Genomic DNA, 19,744 nt, shown 5'->3' on the forward strand with positions numbered 1-19,744 from the left:
ACAAAATAATAATTTATACAACTGCGTATATTTTCTCGCATTGTAGTAGTTAATGCTTTAGAATTGTATTTTAATCGTATGCTCATGGAAAATGTATACCATGTATAACAAGATACTGTACGTTGTACATGCTTTATCATAATTAGCAGTTTTCATGCAGTGTCATATACATCAGTTGCTGCAGACAGAGCAATAGAGTAAAATTAATTTCGTGACGCATGCGTATGAACAAAATGGAGTATAGATTCATTCTATTACAAATCAGTAACGTATGCGTCGTTTAATGTTTCACAGAAGGGTTTGGAATAACGCCGGAAATTCGCATTACATCGACATATTCGGCCAACAGCGGAATAAACAAGATGTTCAGTATGAGTCATTTCCGTCGAACAAGGTGAAAAACATGAAAGGTCTTAAATATGTCACCAAAACCGTCCTGTGCAAGTGTAAGAATGTCCAAACACGTTTTTTTCGACTGTACAGGGTGCTTAATTCGGTAACAAAATCTGTCCCACGTGATGTTTATGCCTCGTCAAGACCACGAGAAAAATACCCCAAAATTAAAAGCACAATAACTAAGCGTGGTTTGGACATAACGTATCAAATGAAGTAAAGAAACCAACTGTATGATTTCGGTTCTTCTCTAAATAAAAAGTCCCAAAACACCCAGTCATCTACGAACGATGATCATAATCTATGAAAATATATACAAGCTGCCCTTAGTAAATCTTTTTTATCATGTTGCTTTTATTAGATCGATTATTTTGTTCATGTTAAACGTCTATATAACACTGCGTAATCACGGTGAAAAAAGACCCATTTGCCGATTCTCATCTGATTAGAAAAAAAGATATTTAAAGTTAGTCATCGTTCTACGTCATTTCATTATTTGAAGTTATATATTTTATTTTTTCAGTGGTCATACTCCGGAAATGTCTTCATTTTTCAAAATTATTTTCGTTAACTTATGTGCCAAACAAGTTATTTTGTAACTGATAAAAACCCAAGTGTTGGAAAGTGTTGTTTTTCGGCTTCATAACTAGCTAAAGAAACTTCAACGAACGTTTATTTTCTAGAAACGACAATTTATGAGTAGTTGCAATAATCCAACTCCCAGCTGTACGTATGTACTCATAAAAGCTCAAAGCATTCAAGAAGAACTAAATATATGAGATGATGTCTTAGAGACGACTTAACAATTTGGCGTTTGAGCTCACGTAACTAACCATTTGGGCCTCATGGTTTATTTAAGGGAAAAACTCAATATTTATTTTTATCTTTATTTTGTATTGTACAAGACAATTCTTGTTCCTTTACATGTGCATGTATATATTTATGAAAAAATAACCCCCGGTCCTTTAGATGACAAGAAAGACGATACAAGGTTTACTATGCAGATTTTAATTTCAAAATATGGATGACAAAATACAGTATATGAATGAATGTTGAAAATGCTATGAAAATGGTATTAAATGTAAATAAATAGGTAACAAGATCCACTTAACATGAACAAAACAAAACAGTATTTAAAAACTATTATTATAAATGCAACATCAAACAATATGTAAATGCATTACAATTATGTTATATTCATAAAGAATACGTTATGAATGTATATATTATTTGAAACATGAACATGATATAAGAATGATACACTGAGGGAAACGAAGCTATTCTATTTGAGCCAGGCTCTGGGAAAATGGGGTCAAATGCATGTGCGTTAAGTGTCATCCCAGATTGACCAGGAAAGTCACTTTCCCCTTAAAATTTCCTTTTAACTTTTAAGTAAGTCTCATCTGTTTTGGCGGAAAATGTTGTCCCTGATTAGCTTATGCAGACTGCACTCATCTGGCAGGACCCTTTACACACATGCATTTAACCCTGTTTTCTCAGATCATGTCTCGTTTCTTATTTTTATTGTACAGGCTCCTGTGCTCAAAACTATATAACTATCTATTTGTCTTACAGAAATTCAATAAAGTTATTTATATACCATAACTGAATATTCAAGTTGGAAACAGCAGCAATGTGTAAAAAATAAAATTAATATTCTCTAAAATGTTAAAATGTATGATATCTTAAAAGGGACAATCACAAGCAAAAACTGCATTCCTACCACAATGGATTTTTTTTTACATAAATCTACTTCACTAAAACATATGCATTAATATATAAAAGATAGAAGTTAACAAGATGTGTTTGTGAAACACTATGTCCCCCCCCCCCATATATTTGACCTTTGAACTTGAAGAATGACCTTGACCTTTCACCACTTAAAATGTGCAGCTCCATGAGATACACATGTATGCCAAATATCAAGCTGCTATCTTCAATATTGCAAAAGTTATGGCCAATGTTAAAGTTTGACGCAAACAAAACAACAGACAGGGCAAAAACAATATGTCCCCCACTATAGACTGGGGACATAAAAATGAGAAATTTTATAGAAACAAATTAGCAAAACATCAGACACAACCCCAAGTGGGTATCATATGCTTTGTTAAATTTACAGTTTTGCCTGTGCAGATATAGAATATTCACAATAAAGATGTCAAACTGTAAACATAGGAAAGGACAACAAACAGAAACCATTATTTTTTTTTATCTCAGAATGCATATGAATAATAGTCAGTTCTTTCTACTTTCAATTAATGTTATTGTCGAAGTCAGATTTTGTGTTGCCCTTTTCAAATAGTCATTTTAAAGGCAATTTGTTTCTTCTATTAATTTTACATCTAAAAATCTTACCATGATATTACAGTTTTTCAGCAATCGGTTCGGCACAGATATTGTTGCATTAAAAGTTATTTCATTTACATAAAAAATTGCAAAGCACCTTATAAATCAAGAAATACTAAAAAGCAAAAAAAATGGTGAAAGAACTTTGGAAATTAATGCCCTCTCATAACATTTTAGCAAGAAGATGATTTTGATTTACATTTTTATATTTGTGATTTGTTTGACATATTAGCTTAGTTATGCAAAATATGCTCTAATTATGTTCAAGTTATATTTTCCTGCTGCAAAATTTGCTGTATATGTGTGTGTTGTTTTCTCACTCCAAAATACATGTCTTAAAAGGGTATGGTATCATAATAAACAAAACAACAACTAAATTGAGCCAACCTAAACACATATATATCATATATAACATCATGGTATTCAATTTGTCATGTAAAACTTCAAACCATAATAACACTGTAATTTTAATTTGTGGTTGATCAGAATAAATAAGGACTGAAAAGGAACATCACTGAATAAGGAAACACTGTAACTAATCACTCAAATTGCAAAGATTATATTTTGATTTACCACAAGAATGAACTTAATTCTTGACATAATGAATAAATGACAGTAAATTCATACATGAATACTCTATGATGATGAATCATCAATAAATATCATAAAAACTTCATGCTTTAAATCATAAATATACTGACTTCATCTATTGTATTGGTACAACTGCTGACCTTTCTTTAATATTATAAATCACATTAAAAACCACATAGAAACATGATATAATAATGTTCAGCTTAAAAAATTATTATAATTATTCATGATTTTTAGGTTGTATTGACAACTGACAGTCACTAGTGACAAGACAACATTGCCAGGGCTGAACGGAAAACTGTTGTATCTCCTCCTTTATTTAATATGAGTTACAACAGTCTTCCGTTCACCCCTCGAAATTTAATTTATTATTATTTTAATTTGTATAAATCTGAAAGGCAATAATTTACATGTATCAATGCTTCAACTAAAACTTAAAGACATAATTATGAATGTGTATGTTATAATTATTTCATGTAAAAACATTCTTATAATTTTATAACTAAATTTTTCAAAATACTGCTGCAATGGCATGTAATTAAATCAAATCATTACAGATGATTTTCTAAAAAAGTACAAATAATATAATCAAAATGACCATAAAGTATCACAAATTTAGCATCATGTAATTTGTCCTAATAGCAAACATATTAAGAAGTTCTAATTCGAAAAGAAACTTATTAGATTTCAAATGGGACTTTTAATAACATGCACAATTGTTTGTATTTAAATGTTTTTCAATTGAAATGCTCAAGAAATATTATTATTATTATTAACCAATATGAAATTGAAGGGAACAATTTCATAAATTGATATCAGCAATAATCTCACACCTTGCAGTTCTTTAAGAAGTATGAAGGCTACTGACACCTCTCTATTTATTTTTATAAAATCTATATATTATACAAAATTATGTCCTTTCTAAACTTCAATCTATATAATTAAATGATCCCCAAGTAAGAAATGGTAAACATATAAACAATGAACTTGTATTAAATATGAATAGATGCAGCATCAAATTAAAGAAAAATTCCTGAGTATGAGCTGTGGATGAATAACATAAATGAATAATGTTTTTCATTATATTATAAATGATGATCCCAAAGAACACAATATTAAGGGAAGTTAGAATAAGGTTGTTTTTAATGTTTTATAACACAAATGATATATGAAAATGTATGTGTTGTTACTTTAGTGCTTTTTTTGTTACTTTAGTATTTTAAATAGAAATGCATTTGGTTGATGCCTGCAAAATTATATAATGCCAAAGTAATATTGTGATTACCACAACATTGTATTATTGTATGGATTAACCAGTTTTTCCAAAGATTTTTTTTTTATGAAAACCATAAAATGATTAAAGACAGTTTTAACAAAAAGATTGTGGAAAAAAGCTAATTGTAATGCAAGTATATAAACTTTGACAGAATACAACACAAATTAATAAACCATTTGAAATGACATATTGAAACATGCGCCCTTTCTTTTGTTTATGCCTTATTCTATCTTCACATAATACGGTGTTAAAGGTCAATGTGTATTTGCAAGATTCATTATAAATATGCAGTCTATTAATGCAAACCAGTATTTTTTTCCATGCCTTTTCTGCAGAAAAACACTGAAAAAACAATAAGCAATGTCATGAATAAAGAGCTTATATAAAAACTAAAACAAAGAAATAAACAACTGAATAAATGAATAAAAATTACCTTATAAAAAAAAATTAATAATTTAAAAACAATCAAACTGTTTTTAAATCTTTAGTTTCAAAAAGTAAAAATGTGTTGAAATGTGTTAAAAAAAAGCTTTAATCTTCACATTTCTACTTTTATCAGAACAACAGACATGGAGCATTGTCATAATTTCTGTAAAAAAACAAAGTAACAATTACAATTTAATCAATTAATGTTTTACCTCATGAGTGAAAAGCTCAATTATAGATCACCCATTACTTAAAAAAATCGCAAGGATTGCATGAAGATTCAGCAATTTATTTTATTTTGTTTTTGTTCCTATTGTTCAGTCAATTAAATCTCAATGCTCAATCATCTAAAATAATGTTTGGGTAATATTCAATATTTGCAGAAACTTTCTCTGACAATTAGTATTTAAAAGATATTGTGTGCTGAAACTATTGGCAAACAACAAAGCAAGAACTATCTGTAATCATGTACATTAAAATATATAGATGAAAACCAACGACAGTGAAAATTATACAAATAATTGTTGGTAGAATCCCATTAAATAGCCTCAGTTTATTCACATCATACCTTTAACCATACATCCGGGATAATACTACAGTGTACCTTTAACCATATATTCGGGATAAAACTACAGTGTACCTTAAACATTCCACCCAAGATATAACATTGAACCTTCAATCTAGAAAATTACATCCCCATACCTTTTATCTTCTATCCATGCTTTTACTAGACCAAACTTTTAACCTTCTATCCAAGATATAAATAGAGTGTTCCTTTAACCTTCTTTCTTTGTTTCACGACAAAAAACCTTTAATCTTACATCCATGATATTACAACACCGTACCTTCCAATGTACTATATAATCCCTGTTACAACACAAAGACAAATGTTTTTCAAGCACTTTCTAACACCAAACTATCACACAAGTGTGGACAGCTTTGAATCGCCACCACTACTTCCACTGTCCAATCGTGTCCTAGATTCTGAAGTTCTTTGACTCAAAGTCATCGAATGAGGCACAGATGCCATAGCGTGTGAATGGAAAACATTGTCTTGTTTAGCGTTCATCATCACCGCCGCATTTTTTCGATTAATCAAAGCCATGTGGCTATCAGCAGAGTTCTGTAGCTGGGTTGTTTTTGTTGAAGCACTGGCTGATGCAGCTCTAGGTCTCATGTTTTCAACTGACGTATTCCTGCCAATATGATGCCGATACGTTAGAGGCATGGCATGGAAGCTGTGTCTCTGAGTGCCATGCGAATGTATGGAGTCGAACGACTGGTCATGGGTTGAAAACAGTTTCTGGATGTCCCTTGAGCTTGCAAATACTGGCCGCTTATTTAACGACTCAAGGGACACATACTGTCCTTTCCTAAGTTTCTCCTCATATTCAACACTAGCAAGAGAATATTGAGGAAGGTCACTCATGTTTATGTATTCTGCTTGTTCATTTTCATCAATTTCAGACCTGTCTTCATTGATTTCTTTCACTGGTACAGACAAAGGCACTGGTAATTTTCTCTTACCTTTAGATTCCTTGGAGTCTTTATCTTTGATTCCTTTGTTTGATTTTTTGTTCGAGGGCTTGAACATATTCGGCAAAATTTGAAATAATTTACTTCCTTTAGAATTGTTGTCCATTTCTTTCTCATGTTTAGCATTTCTTCCCTCCTCCTGTTTTGAAGATGAGGATGATTTTGATGTTTCATGTTTTGAATCACTTTTTGATGCCTGACGGGTTGATGTTTGTCTGGCCATTGTCTCACTTTGAACACATGTTTGCTGCAAGGGGCGAGCGGACCCGAATTCCTGAGTTTGCGGATTATTCTCATCACGGTACATTCTGTTGATTTGTTTAGCCTGAAAATAGTTCACTTTAGAATCAGTCCTACAAAAAATCTCATTCTTGTCATCAAAACCGTTAAAGTTTCGATAATTCATGTCCATTTCACTGAATTTTTCGAGCATTTCACCACTCAAAGCTTCAAGGGGGGACCTTGGTCCATCACTCTGTACTGCCCCTAAGCGAGGTGTTGCACTAGGCTCATTCACTGGCAGAAAACTTGACACACTTGTACTTCTACTGCTTCGGTTCAAAGAATAAAATCCCTCATCGCCATTAGCACTTTGATAAATATTTCCACTTCCAATTGGCATGCACGCATTTGGTTCCACTACAGCTCGCCTGTAAATGGGTCCCATATTGTCTGTACCAGCCTCACTATCTTGTTCCCAAGCATACGTCTGCCGCTCAACAGGTGGGACTTGGTGTAAAAAGTCATTCATACGTTTAGGTTCCGTCTCCTCAATGCCAGGTCTCCTTACACTTGCATAAGTGTTTCTTACATCATCAGAAACAACCTCACCCTTTGTTGATCTGCGGCGAACCGGTACCGCATAAGTTACATGATCAGCAGGGAACTGTGAGGCATGCATGGGCACAGTCGGATTAAACGGTGGATCTTGCAATGTGGGTGTCCGAGGCAAGACCCTCTCTTGTCGACTGCTCCCACCATTATGGGTCTCGTTGTCATTGGAAACCACATACAGCTTTTGGTTCACTCTATGAAGATCACTCCGTGAAACATTTACAAACTGCGATTCCTCATCTTTATTGTCAAACGCTATGCTTCCTTTTAAACCCGTTTTCCATTCACTGTTTTTTATAGTTCCAAAATGAGACGATTTTAAATTCTTATTACTGTTCTGATTTACCATCTGTTCTTCCTCTATAATTGTCAGTGATCTCAACTGTTCTTGTACGGAATTGTCCTGAGCTTCAATCATGCGTTGTTTACGTCTAACAGCCCAACTTTCACGAACAGAATTAGGCTTTATTGCACCATTGGGTAAAAAACACTTCTTTAATCCACCATTGTCAAAGTTCTCGAAATCATTTGAACCACAGCTCGAAGAAAAAGGTGAAGAAACTGTCCCTGTGCTCGAGAAAGTTCCATATCCATCGTCTGGGGAAACACTTGCGCTGGAGTCGGTGGTGTTTGGTTCAGAAGACACCCTGTCTTCTCTATACTCCCTGTTTGAATAAGGATCAGTTGTTATGTGCAAGGGAGAGATTTTATTTCCCTGACCAGCATCCTCTGCTATTCCATTTGGCACACATTGCCAATCAACATCTTTACCGTTCATGTCTGCGAATGTTATACGCATATTCTTTTTTTTGGAGTGAGTATTAGTATTTGATTTAAGGGTTTCAAGTGATGGTTCTTGTTGGAACCTTTTTGAAGCATATTGCTTGAGACTATGATTGATTTTTTCCTGATTTTTCAACTCCTCTTCTGTGGTCATCATAATCATGGTATCTGCAGAGGCATCGCTATGATCACTCATTGTCTCTAGGTCAAAATTTCGAATCATTTCTTCTGTGGACTCCTTAGTTATATGATTCAATGGCAGCGAAAGCCCGTTGGACCTGCTCCCATTTTCCTCACCGGTATCTTTCTGCCAGAGTTGGTCATGACTTGTGACATTAATTCGGGTCAATGGTTTAGGTTCTGAGGTACTTTGAGGACTGGGATTTGGTGCCATTGGCAACTGACGTTTAATAGCCTGAATCTTACTTCCTGTCATATTCCCTTTTGGGGCTCCACTTGGGGTTGGTCGAGGGGGTGGGGGCCGAGGAGGGGGGTCTGTGTCTTCAAGACTTGTGAAATGAACAGTCCTCGGTCTTGATTTACTCGTGTTCATTAATTCGGATGACCTGGAGTTCAACTGATCGCCTTTGTTCGCCATGTACACAGGTCTAGCGTAGTATGTTTTAGATGCAGCCATGACATAGGATGTTGACCAATCTAGCCAAGCAGATATTTCTTACAGCTGATACTCCGATTGATTTTTATCTTTTAATAGTGAAAGCAGTCATTTCAACACCACGGTATATGGAGAATCTGCACAGACACTTGCTTACTATGTGACTCGGAATCTCTGCTCACCATTCTCTTTTGAAGAAATCAGTTTCTGAAAAAAGAACAAACATAGTTTGAGATTTAGGTCATTATCTGAAATACTCTTATATCTGCATTTGGAATAAAATTATACACAATCAAGACTCCCTGCTTGAGAAACTCACATGCATCTGGTTGATGCATGATAGCCCAGCCCATGTTAAAGCCAAAATATTGGTTGGTTGCTTTGGAATCATAAGGAATGGTTATAAACAACAACTGTGAAAGCAGCAAATATCTGTAGAATGCACTGGTGGTGCAAAACAAAATGGTAAAATATTCTTAACCTGTCCCATACAGAAAGACAGAGGGACTTTACAATCACTATGTGCTTGTTTGATATTAAGATGCTTGATGCAATGTTTCATCTAAAACTTTTCAAAAATATTTGCATGTAATTTTACCTGGAAATAAAAGATTTGTTAATAATATCTATTTGATACCCATGTTGTTTGATAAAGAATTTTAAATATGTTGACAATAGTTTCAATTGAATACGATTGGGTTATCAGCTTCCAATACTTCACACATTTCAAACAACAAGCACTGTTTACTTGTCATTTAAAAATAATCCAAAAGGAGAGATACAATTTCTGTAGATTTATTTCAAGACACATTTTGATCCTGTTTTAAGACCATGCATCCATGTCCCTCTGTTCAAACGTATGTGTTCAGTTAAGGTAGCAGTTGGGTAGTGGCTGCCTATAGCAACTAGCAATTAGAAACCCCACTAATGAGTTCTCAATCCTCCATGACACCAAGTACTTGTTCTGCCAAAGAAAAACAATCAAGAGTGCTTCAATTAACCTTAGACTTTTTATGCAATCAATGTAAGATATAGCACACTCTTGGAAAAGAGGACTAAATGCGTTAGCATAAAGTACCCCTATCGTCCATGATTAACCCTTGCAGTTTGCATAAGCTTAGCAAGGAGGACACTTTCCACATACACTAAATTTTTCTTTAGAAGAGACTTCCTTTAAAAGAAAATTCCTTTAAAGCTGAAAGAATGATCTCTTAAAAGCCTGTGCAGACTGCACAGGTTAAACTAGGACAAGACTTAACTAAACTGCATATAGCTCAGTTTCCCAACACAGGGCTCAAAAAGGTTTTAACTAAGTTGCTTTGCTCTCATACAAACAGTGTCTTATTCCTAAGTAGAAACATCCCTTAATTAGGAGAATATATAAATTAACTCTAAAGTTAAACAATATGACAATAAACACAAAAATAAATGAAATTTTTCTTATGAAATTAATTTTGCAATATTTTATTGAAAATGTAAAATTTCGTATATGGAATTTGGTTCTGAATAGGTCTGAAGAATTTAATAATTTTCTTTTTAAATACTTATCAGCTACAGTGCAAATGTATGCATGCAAACACTGAACACCCTCTTACAACATCACATTTTCTGAAGGGCTAAGTTTTCATACTACATAACATAAACCTGTAGATATCAATACAATACATGCTACTCATACGCTAGAAACTAGGTAAGTAGAAAACATAAATTCTCCAGTAATGAATCAGCCTGTTTGATGTATACTTCAACTACGCTTTGACCTATTTCTCAAATGAGAATTTCACACAAGATAAGTTTTTATATCGAATTTAAGAGGCAGTAATAGGCTGTGTGAATTTAAAATCATTTAGCAATCTGATAACTAATTGTGTGCATTAAGTAAAATAAGTCTTTAATGTTTACCAACGCAAAAAGGTATTTGTCAGTCATCGTTAGTTTTGAACTTTTGATGTCACTTTAAATAATAAGTTGGTTGAAATACATGATAGAAAGTAAAAATATTCTTTTACTGGCAATAATGTTGTATGCATTTATGTTCATGGCAAACACAGTTATATTTGAAGTTATTTATTTTACATTAATGTCAAACTACCATCTGTATTATTTACATATATATCAATTGAAAATAAGATTTATTTTTATGTTTGATTTTTTATACCTAAATTAACATGTCAATAAAGATTTAGAATTTAAAAGAGATGTAAATGAATCAATATTAGTAAATGTTTTTTTGTACAAAGTAGTGTTTAGAATGCATGTGTGGCATACACAATGCATTTTGAATAGAGACAAATATTGAGGGTAGTGGCCAAAACTAAAAGTCATATTAGAGACAAGTATTGAGGGTGGTGACCTATACTAAAAGTCATATTAGAGACAAGTATTGAAGGTAGTGGCCAATACTAAAAGTCATATTAGAGACAAATATTGAAGGTAGTGGCCAATACTAAAAGTCATATAAGAGACAAGTATTGAGGGTAGTGGCCAATTCTAAAAGTCATATTAGAGACAAGTATTGCAGGTAGTGGACAATACTAAGTCATATAAGAGACAAGTATTGAGGGTAGTGGCCAATACTAAAAGTCATATTAGAGACAAGTATTAAAGGTAGTGGACAATACTAAGTCATTTTAGAGACAAATATTGAAGGTAGTGGCCAATACTATGTCATATTAGAGGCAAGTATTGAGGGTGGTGACCAATACTAAAAGTCATATTAGAGACAAGTATTGAGGGTAGTGGACAATACTAAGTCATATTAGAGACAAGTATTGAGGGTAGTGGCCAATACTTAAAGTCATATTAGAGACAAGTATTGAAGGTATTGGACAATACTAAGTCATATTAGAGAAAGGTATTGAGGGTAGTGGCCAATACTAAAAGTCATATTAGAGACAAGTATTGAAGGTAGTGGCCAATACTAAGTCATATTAGAGACAAGTATTGAGGGTGGTGACCAATACTAAAAGTCATATAAGAGACAAGTATTGAGGGTAGTGGCAAATACTAAAAGTCATATTAGTGACAATTATTGAAGGTAGTGGCCAATACTAAAAGTCATATTAGAGACAATTATTGAGGGTGGTGGCCAATACTAATAGTCATATTAGAGACAATTATTGAGGATGGTGGCTAATACTAATAGTCATATTAGAGACAATTATTGAGGGTGGTGGCCAATACTAAAAGTCATATTAAACCTCTTAATATTCTGGGATTGAAGAGTCAATTAGAAGCTGCATATTGCTCAAAATATGCCCCTATATTACTTATGACTTGTAAGAGTTACCATTACCAAAGTGCAGTATATATTATACAAGTTGTAAACATCCAGACAAGCTATATAATGGCCATTTCACCTGTGCCCTCTAAATATGACCTTGACCTTTGAGATAGTGACCCATTTTGAGCACAGTCCAGACAAGATTGATGGACAAAAGTACAGCATCCCTACACATGGAACCAAATTGTGGGGACATACCAAGTTCCTTTACTTACTTCTTGCCCATATTGTGTCGGGTCAACATGTGAGCATGAAAATTGTGTTTCACCTAATTTGAAAACACTTATTTGATATTTATTGATTTTTTGTTTCAATAATTATTATCGATCAGTTTGGTGACAAGACATTCCTGTTATGTTTAAATACTTTTTCAGCAATGATTTATCATTTATCTGCTTTTAAAAGGTTGTATTGTAAAATAATTGTGAAAGCAAGTGTTCATTTAAGTGATCATTTACAACACAGGTGAAATCTAGCCATATGCAGACTGCATGTTTTACAGACATGAACACAAATATCTCAAAATGACCACTTACTGACCTCTGGAAAAAAAGTTGGAATGTTGCAGATAAGAAAAATGCTGGAGTTTCTTAGTTTATCAATATGACACATACATGCTGACAACAATAATCAAACATCTAAATAAGTTTTATTTTTAAAAACCCTGCGTGCCTATCCCTGACAAAGTGTGATTTGATTGTGACATTTGATAACTTTGTAATAAATGTCAATAAAACCAATTGAAAGCCCATAAAATGTAATATCATGTGATTTGACTAATGTGGTACATTTATTGGTACAATATTGACATTTACTTGTGACTTTTAATGGTTAATACAGTCCACACAAACATTCACCCCATGGACTTTGCATCATAAAGTTAAAATAATGATAAATGACCAATAGCTTATTGGACCAAGTTTTATGACCAAACATTCCTTAAATTGTATAAATCTGATATTTGTTTTGTTTTCATTGGTAAGCTGTTTAAATAAATTTCTGTTTCTGTTTGTCATATGACACATGCCTTTGAAGTAAATTTGTACTGTGACAAATCATACGAAAATTGTAAGAAAATTTAGTCACACAAGTTATTTAGGAACCAATAAATGGCACAAATTATAAATATCCCATATATTGCATGTTCATGAGTTTACACTAAGTCATTATATTATTATATTAATTCCTAACAAAAGAAAACAACACAGAGCAAACAAACATTACGAAAAGCCAGTTTATCAAAATGTATAAGAAAAAACCAGTCTGTGTTGGATATCTGTCAAGACAAAATCTGAAGGACGAACAAGAGCATAATTATTTTCAAGGGTAAACCAAGGACCAAAATAAGTTTTTAAGCATGAAGTAAATTAAATTAAATTCAATTCAATATTTGATGAACAACTTCAAGGAAAAAATAAGTTCTGCAGTATATGATGCATATTATTCAAGGCACATTAACAAAAACCATTAATACCGAAACATTTCATTACTTAAATTTAAAAACAACAACAATCCTGATAAAATTACCTTTACCCTATCACGGATGACTTTTCCTGCATCATGGAGGTCATGAAATGGAGATGTTTGACCATCATAACAGACTGTTGAACCATGAAATAAAGATGTTTGACCATCCTAATAGACTGTTGAAGACATGATATGAAGATGTTTGACAATCATAACAAGCTGTTGCAGCCATGAAATGGAGATGTTTCACTATCATAACAGGCTGTTGCAGCCATGAGATGGAGATGTTTGACCATAATAACAGGCTGTTGCAGCCATAAAATGGAGATGTTTGACCATCATAACAGGCTGTTGCAGCCATGACATGGAGATGTTTGACCATCATAACAGGCTGTTGCAGCCATGAAATGGAAATGTTTGACCATCATAAAAGGCTGTTGCAGCCATGAAATGGAGATGTTTGACTATCATAACAGGCTGTTGCAGCCATGACATTGAGATGTTTGACCATCATAACATGCTATTGCTGCCATGAACTGGAGATGTTTGACCATCATAACAGGCTGTTGCAGCCATGAAATTGAGATGTTTGACCATCATAACAGGCTGTTGCAGCCATTAAATGGAGATGTTTGACCATCATAACAGGCTGTTGCAGCCATTAAATGGAGATGTTGGACTATTATAACAGGCTGTTGCAGCCATGAAATGGTGATGTTTGACCATCATAACAGGCTTTTGCAGCCATGAAATGGAAATGTTTGACCATCAAAACAATAGGTTATTGCAGCCATGAAATGAAGATGTTTGACCATCATTACAGGCTGTTGCAGCCATGAAATGGAGATGTTTGACTATCATAACAGGCTGTTGTAGCCATGAAATGGAGATGTTTTACCATCATAACAGGCTGTTGCAGCCATGAAATGCAGATGTTTTACCATCATAACATGTTGTTGCAGCCATTAAATGGAGATGTTGGACCATCATAACAAGCTGTTGTAGCCATGAAATGGAGATGTTTGACCATCATAACAAGCTGTTGCAGCCATGAAATGGAGATGTTTGACCATCATTACAGGCTGTTGCAGCCATGAAACAATATGCTTGTAACAGTGTGGTGACCATGTCCAAACCAGTGATGATCTTAGTCAAGCATGTGAATTGTTTTGAATGTGGTCATATCAAAGTCAAAGCAATGACACAGAGAAACAATATGTGTTTGTGAAACACTATGTCCCCCCCCATATATTTGACCTTTACCTTGAAGGATGACCTTGACCTGTCACGACTCAAAATGTGCAGCTCCATGAGATACACATGCATGCCAAATATCAAGTTGCTATCTTGAATATTTCAAAAGTTATGGCCAAAGTTAAAGTTTGACGCAAACAAACCAACAAACAAACAGACAGGGCATAAACAATATGTCCCCCATTTAAAAATTTGTTTTATCATGATGACAATATCAGTCAATATGTTTAATGATAATTTAAAACGTTACTGTCTGGAACATGGTCACTTCATGTACAAAAAAAATGCTCATTAAATGACTTTCTTCTAACAGTTTTGATCTATGATGTTCAAATCATATATAATCATAGTCAATCAGGTTATCATGGCCATGTCAAAGTTTAAGCAATGAAAAAGAAAATAATGCTCTTGTAACCTGGTTTTGATATGGCTATACTATTACATATCAAAATATTAAGTTCTATTAGTTTACAGTCTGAACCACTTCATTATCAAAACAAGTGCACATGAAATAGCACATTTAAGAAAAATGTACAGAGAAATCGCCCAATAATGATAGTGTTCTTTATTAAAGTTGCAAAAAAAAAAAAAAAAAATTAATCATAATAAAATATATATCACACATATCGCCAGTTACGGGGTCTCTGATTTAGAAATAGGTCATGGGGTTCCCACTTTAAATACATGTATCTTCATACCCTTTTTTATCCGATATTAACACGAATTAAGGTATATAGGGGTACCTAATATAATATTATATATAAATACGTCATTTATTTAACGTCTCATACAAGGAAATATATAGCAACATTAATTGACAGGTATACAAAATTTCAATTTCAGACGCGATTGTGGTTTTCGATATAAGACCTTATTGTGACATTTGATTGCATTACCTCCTCTACACCCCCCTCAGAGTAATTAAAGGTGCCTAGAACGCGGGGTTGTATACAGACCCCGTTTTTAATATTGACCACTTAAGTATAGTCTGAAAACTACCGAGACCGCATAACTGGCACTATGTATTAGTATATACATTTTGTATATATATATATATATATATATATATATATATATATATATATATATATATATATATATATATATATATATATATATATATATATATATATATATAGTTTATTTTATGTATTTTTCTGGAAATAAACATTATAACACTATAAATCTGAGCTTTATTTTCTTAGTTGACATAAAATACAAATTGTTACAATAAATATCTATTTTACAAGAAAACAATTACTTGTGACTAAAAGGGCGCTTTTTGTTGCTATTGATAAGACCCAGGTGTGTAACAAATGTTATTTGCGAACTTTGAATCAAGACGTATCTCTTTTAGATGTGACATTTATGTAGGTAAATTGATTACCTGTTTATCACAATTACATTGCAGGTGTTAGGTAAAATAATTTGAACACTATTGTATTTTTTGGAATTTGGAATACATTTCATCTAGTTGGAAAGTAATAATATTGTTTTCAAAAGCAATTCAAACATTTCTGTTCATTATTAAACACTAGAATGTACTGTGTCCTTTTCATACAAATATGCATCCAAATACAACACACCAAAGAACATGATATGAGGTGTGTAATGCAAAAATGGTTCTTATATGCCATATGCGACCAGCGTAGCTCAACAGCCTACACATTTTGCACAGGCTAGTTAAGAGCTACCCTGTCCAGTAAAGAGACCACAACACCCTGCGTGACTTTATAGTGCACAGAGTAGATCCTGACCAGACTGCGCAAATGCGCAGGCTGGTTTGGAGCTACGTTGACCACATATAACAGAACTCCCATTTTGCATGAAGTGGCTCATATATTGTGTAATTTTTTTAAGTCACCATTACATTATTGAATAAAAAAAAAAAGTTCTAGGTCTATCAAATTAAAACAATTTGGTTTGTGGCAATTTTGCTCCAGGATTGGTCGCAGTGGGTGAAATGACTTAATTTTATTTTAGGCAAATATTTATAAATTTTTATGTAAATTGATATAATAATTATTGTTTCATCATAACAATTTATTTATAAAATATGTACTATGTTGAATCTATTACAGTTTGAATTCATACATTTGATCCATTACAAGTTTAAATACAGAATATTTGTTGGTGTTTATATAAATGGACTATTGTTTTTAATGTATAAATTATCAGAATAAAATGAATATTTTCCATAATCACCAGTGAATAAAAAAATATTAAAATCTATAAATATATTTTTATTTTATTTTCATCACATGATGAAACAAATAAGGACATTGTTTCACAAACTTTGCTTTTGGCATAGTTTATAATATAATATTGTATCAATTGGACTCTATTGGAGACCAGTGAGTGAGGAAAAAAAAACTTAAAGTAAATTTATTTTTTAATCACTAATATAGCACATAAACCATGAATAGAGTTCCATCTTTCTCCCCCACTAAATTAGAACACTTTAAAAATTGCTTACACATATTTACTATGTTCATTTTTTTAATTTCATGGCTACATTATTTTTCTTATCAAGGGTAACCATTGTGATCAGTTAATTATTGCCTATGGATTCAGCAATATTTCCTAATGCTTGATCATGAAGGGCAATATTTAAAATTAACCTAATACAGATTTTCTTCATTTTATTATTGATACTTATGTTTGCAAGGGTATAAGTGGTCAAATTATGTGATTAAGATTTTTTCACAATTATACAACAGATTTTTTCAAGCGCACCGCTATAAATGTAGAGCAATAAACATGAATAGTTGTAGAGAAAAATTTAAACCAGGAGAAAATATAAAACTATTGGCTTTAAACAGGGGTCAGAGAGTTAAGAAAATAAGTCATGGAAACTAGTAACCATAACAGATATTGTACTTCAAATCCTTTTAAAGAGTTATTTCACAATTCTGCAAAAGCTCCCATAACATGTTAACTTTGCTTTCTCATATATTGAATTTTACCAACATCCATTTGATGCAACCAGATACGTCAGTTCACTCGGATGTTAAATTACAACTCATTGTTGAATAATCCATTCATTCTAGCAACAAATTCCCGTCTATTGATACTAAAAGTTTCGTGCAGAGCAGAAAACGAGTCGAGAATATTGACTTTAATCCTTTCATGTTTGGTACAGTTTCCTTTTCAATATTCTGCGTAATCCCATGTTAAATTTAGTAGATACTGATTCCATTCAGGTTGGCCACTGATGTTTCACAAATTGTAAGTGACTTGTATTAAAAGCTGTACATCAGTTGTATACAACTTAAGAACATAAATTATCCACAATCAACACCAAGAAAGTATTCTATTATCATAGGAACCTAACCTATATTTTTGCGTAATGAAAAAATCATAGGTTTTCAACAGCATCTATGAATACAACAAGAATTTCAAAACAAACTCTTTAGTTGCTTTAAATATCAGGCAGTCCCAAATTTGCAGATTAATTCAAGAGATAATCCTATCACATAGCGAAATGTAAGCCCAATAGAGACTCAGACAGTGGAAAAAAGGGCTAAATCTACCATGAATGCAACTCTGCATACAGCTATTTAGCGCTGCTCTGTTCAATTTGCTCTAATGCATGTATACCCATAATCACAATCCAATATTGAATCTTTATATCATAATTTGCTACCTACAACCTGATTCAACGTACAAACATGACAATTGGAAAATGTCGATAAAACTTTGAGGCCGCCACGTTCACACAAATCCAAAGCCTGCAATTATCATTCATTGCATTCCTTCTAACGTGAATTCAGATTACTTGCCAATAGTGTTTTTTATTTCAGTCAGTACAAAGTTCAAGCTGCAGGCATTTTCTGCACACATTTTTTAAATTACACATAATTGGGTAAAACAAATGAATTAAGCAAACAATCCCATTTTGAATACTGTGAGACACATTGAAATAAATGCCTTTTTCTTTGGGGGGGGGAGGGGAGGGGGGCTCAACAAAATTATTTTGACAATTATAAATATTTTGAATGGCTAGCTTGCGAACATTTTGAATGTGATTAGGCTTTTTAGAACAATTTGAAAACTTTGAACTTCAGTGATGAAATGTGATAAAGCATTTTCAGTCTGCCTATTAAGCCTGAGGTTTTAACAAGGTTTCTCAAAATAAAAATATTACTCAGAAATTTGGAATGCAATTTTTGTAATTAAAAACACCAACAACAATGCTCTTTATAATGGCACGTCTATGCCTACATGTATATTTGTGCATACAATACAAGGTCGCAGTGGTGTTGTGGATATGGTGTTCGCCTAGCTATCGGGAGGTCATGGGTTCAATCCCCACTGTGGGAGCGTTTTTTTCGATTTCCCCCACAGACACCAAGTACTGGTTCTAGTCCCAGGAAACAGACTTGGGAGCTTTTCAAATAAGCGTTAGGCATTCTATGCAATCAAGCAAAAATAAATCGGTTTAAACTAATACAATATAATACATGCAGCAACCTGGAACTAATAATGTATATAATTAACCTAACAAACATGACTGTCTTTTGAGCCATTTTTGGTAAAATTATTACCTGCAGTTATATCAAATAGACAATGCACTTTAGTTCAAGAGCCAATACCTGAAATACAGTTGTGAGTCAGTGGGTTTAAGCTTAAATTGTGTACTATTACCTGTTCCCTAAGCGCCAAAGATGAATCATGGAATGTAAGAGACACTATTTGTACCTAACAAGTTGAAATGGACAAGCACAATAGGTTTTTAATTTGTAAAGATTGTAATGAACTATTCATTGAATACATTATTAATTTTCCTATGTTTCACCAGATGGATTTGGTGATTTCCCATAATATTCTTGGTTGGTTCTTCCCAAAGATATAATTGACATCTTATATGAAACAGTACCAGCAGCCTAAGTAAATAAAAACACATGAGGTAAGTAATCTCTTGATGTAACTTCCCTCT

The 19,744-nt window shown here is 33.0% G+C and overlaps 1 protein-coding gene and 1 long non-coding RNA gene across 6 annotated transcripts in view; one reads left to right on the forward strand and one right to left on the reverse strand.

Moving 5' to 3' along the window:
* LOC127882237 (uncharacterized) overlaps positions 1–19,744 on the forward strand; it is a 73,101-nt gene that overhangs the window by 16,060 nt on the left and 37,297 nt on the right. The window lies entirely within an intron of this gene.
* LOC127882217 (uncharacterized) overlaps positions 5,077–19,744 on the reverse strand; it is a 64,466-nt gene continuing 49,798 nt past the window's right edge. For 4 of the 5 annotated variants that reach the window (XM_052430729.1, XM_052430730.1, XM_052430731.1 and 1 more), the window contains exon 6: positions 8,816–9,008. In XM_052430729.1, the coding sequence (XP_052286689.1) occupies positions 8,958–9,008 (51 nt within the window). In that variant the 3' untranslated portion in view covers positions 8,816–8,957. Of the gene's footprint in view, positions 9,009–19,744 lie in introns of all 5 variants that reach the window. The other variant, XM_052430728.1, reaches the window with a different exon arrangement.

This window comes from Dreissena polymorpha, chromosome 5 (genome assembly GCF_020536995.1).
Source record: "Dreissena polymorpha isolate Duluth1 chromosome 5, UMN_Dpol_1.0, whole genome shotgun sequence".
Classification (NCBI taxonomy): Eukaryota; Metazoa; Mollusca; class Bivalvia; order Myida; family Dreissenidae; genus Dreissena; species Dreissena polymorpha.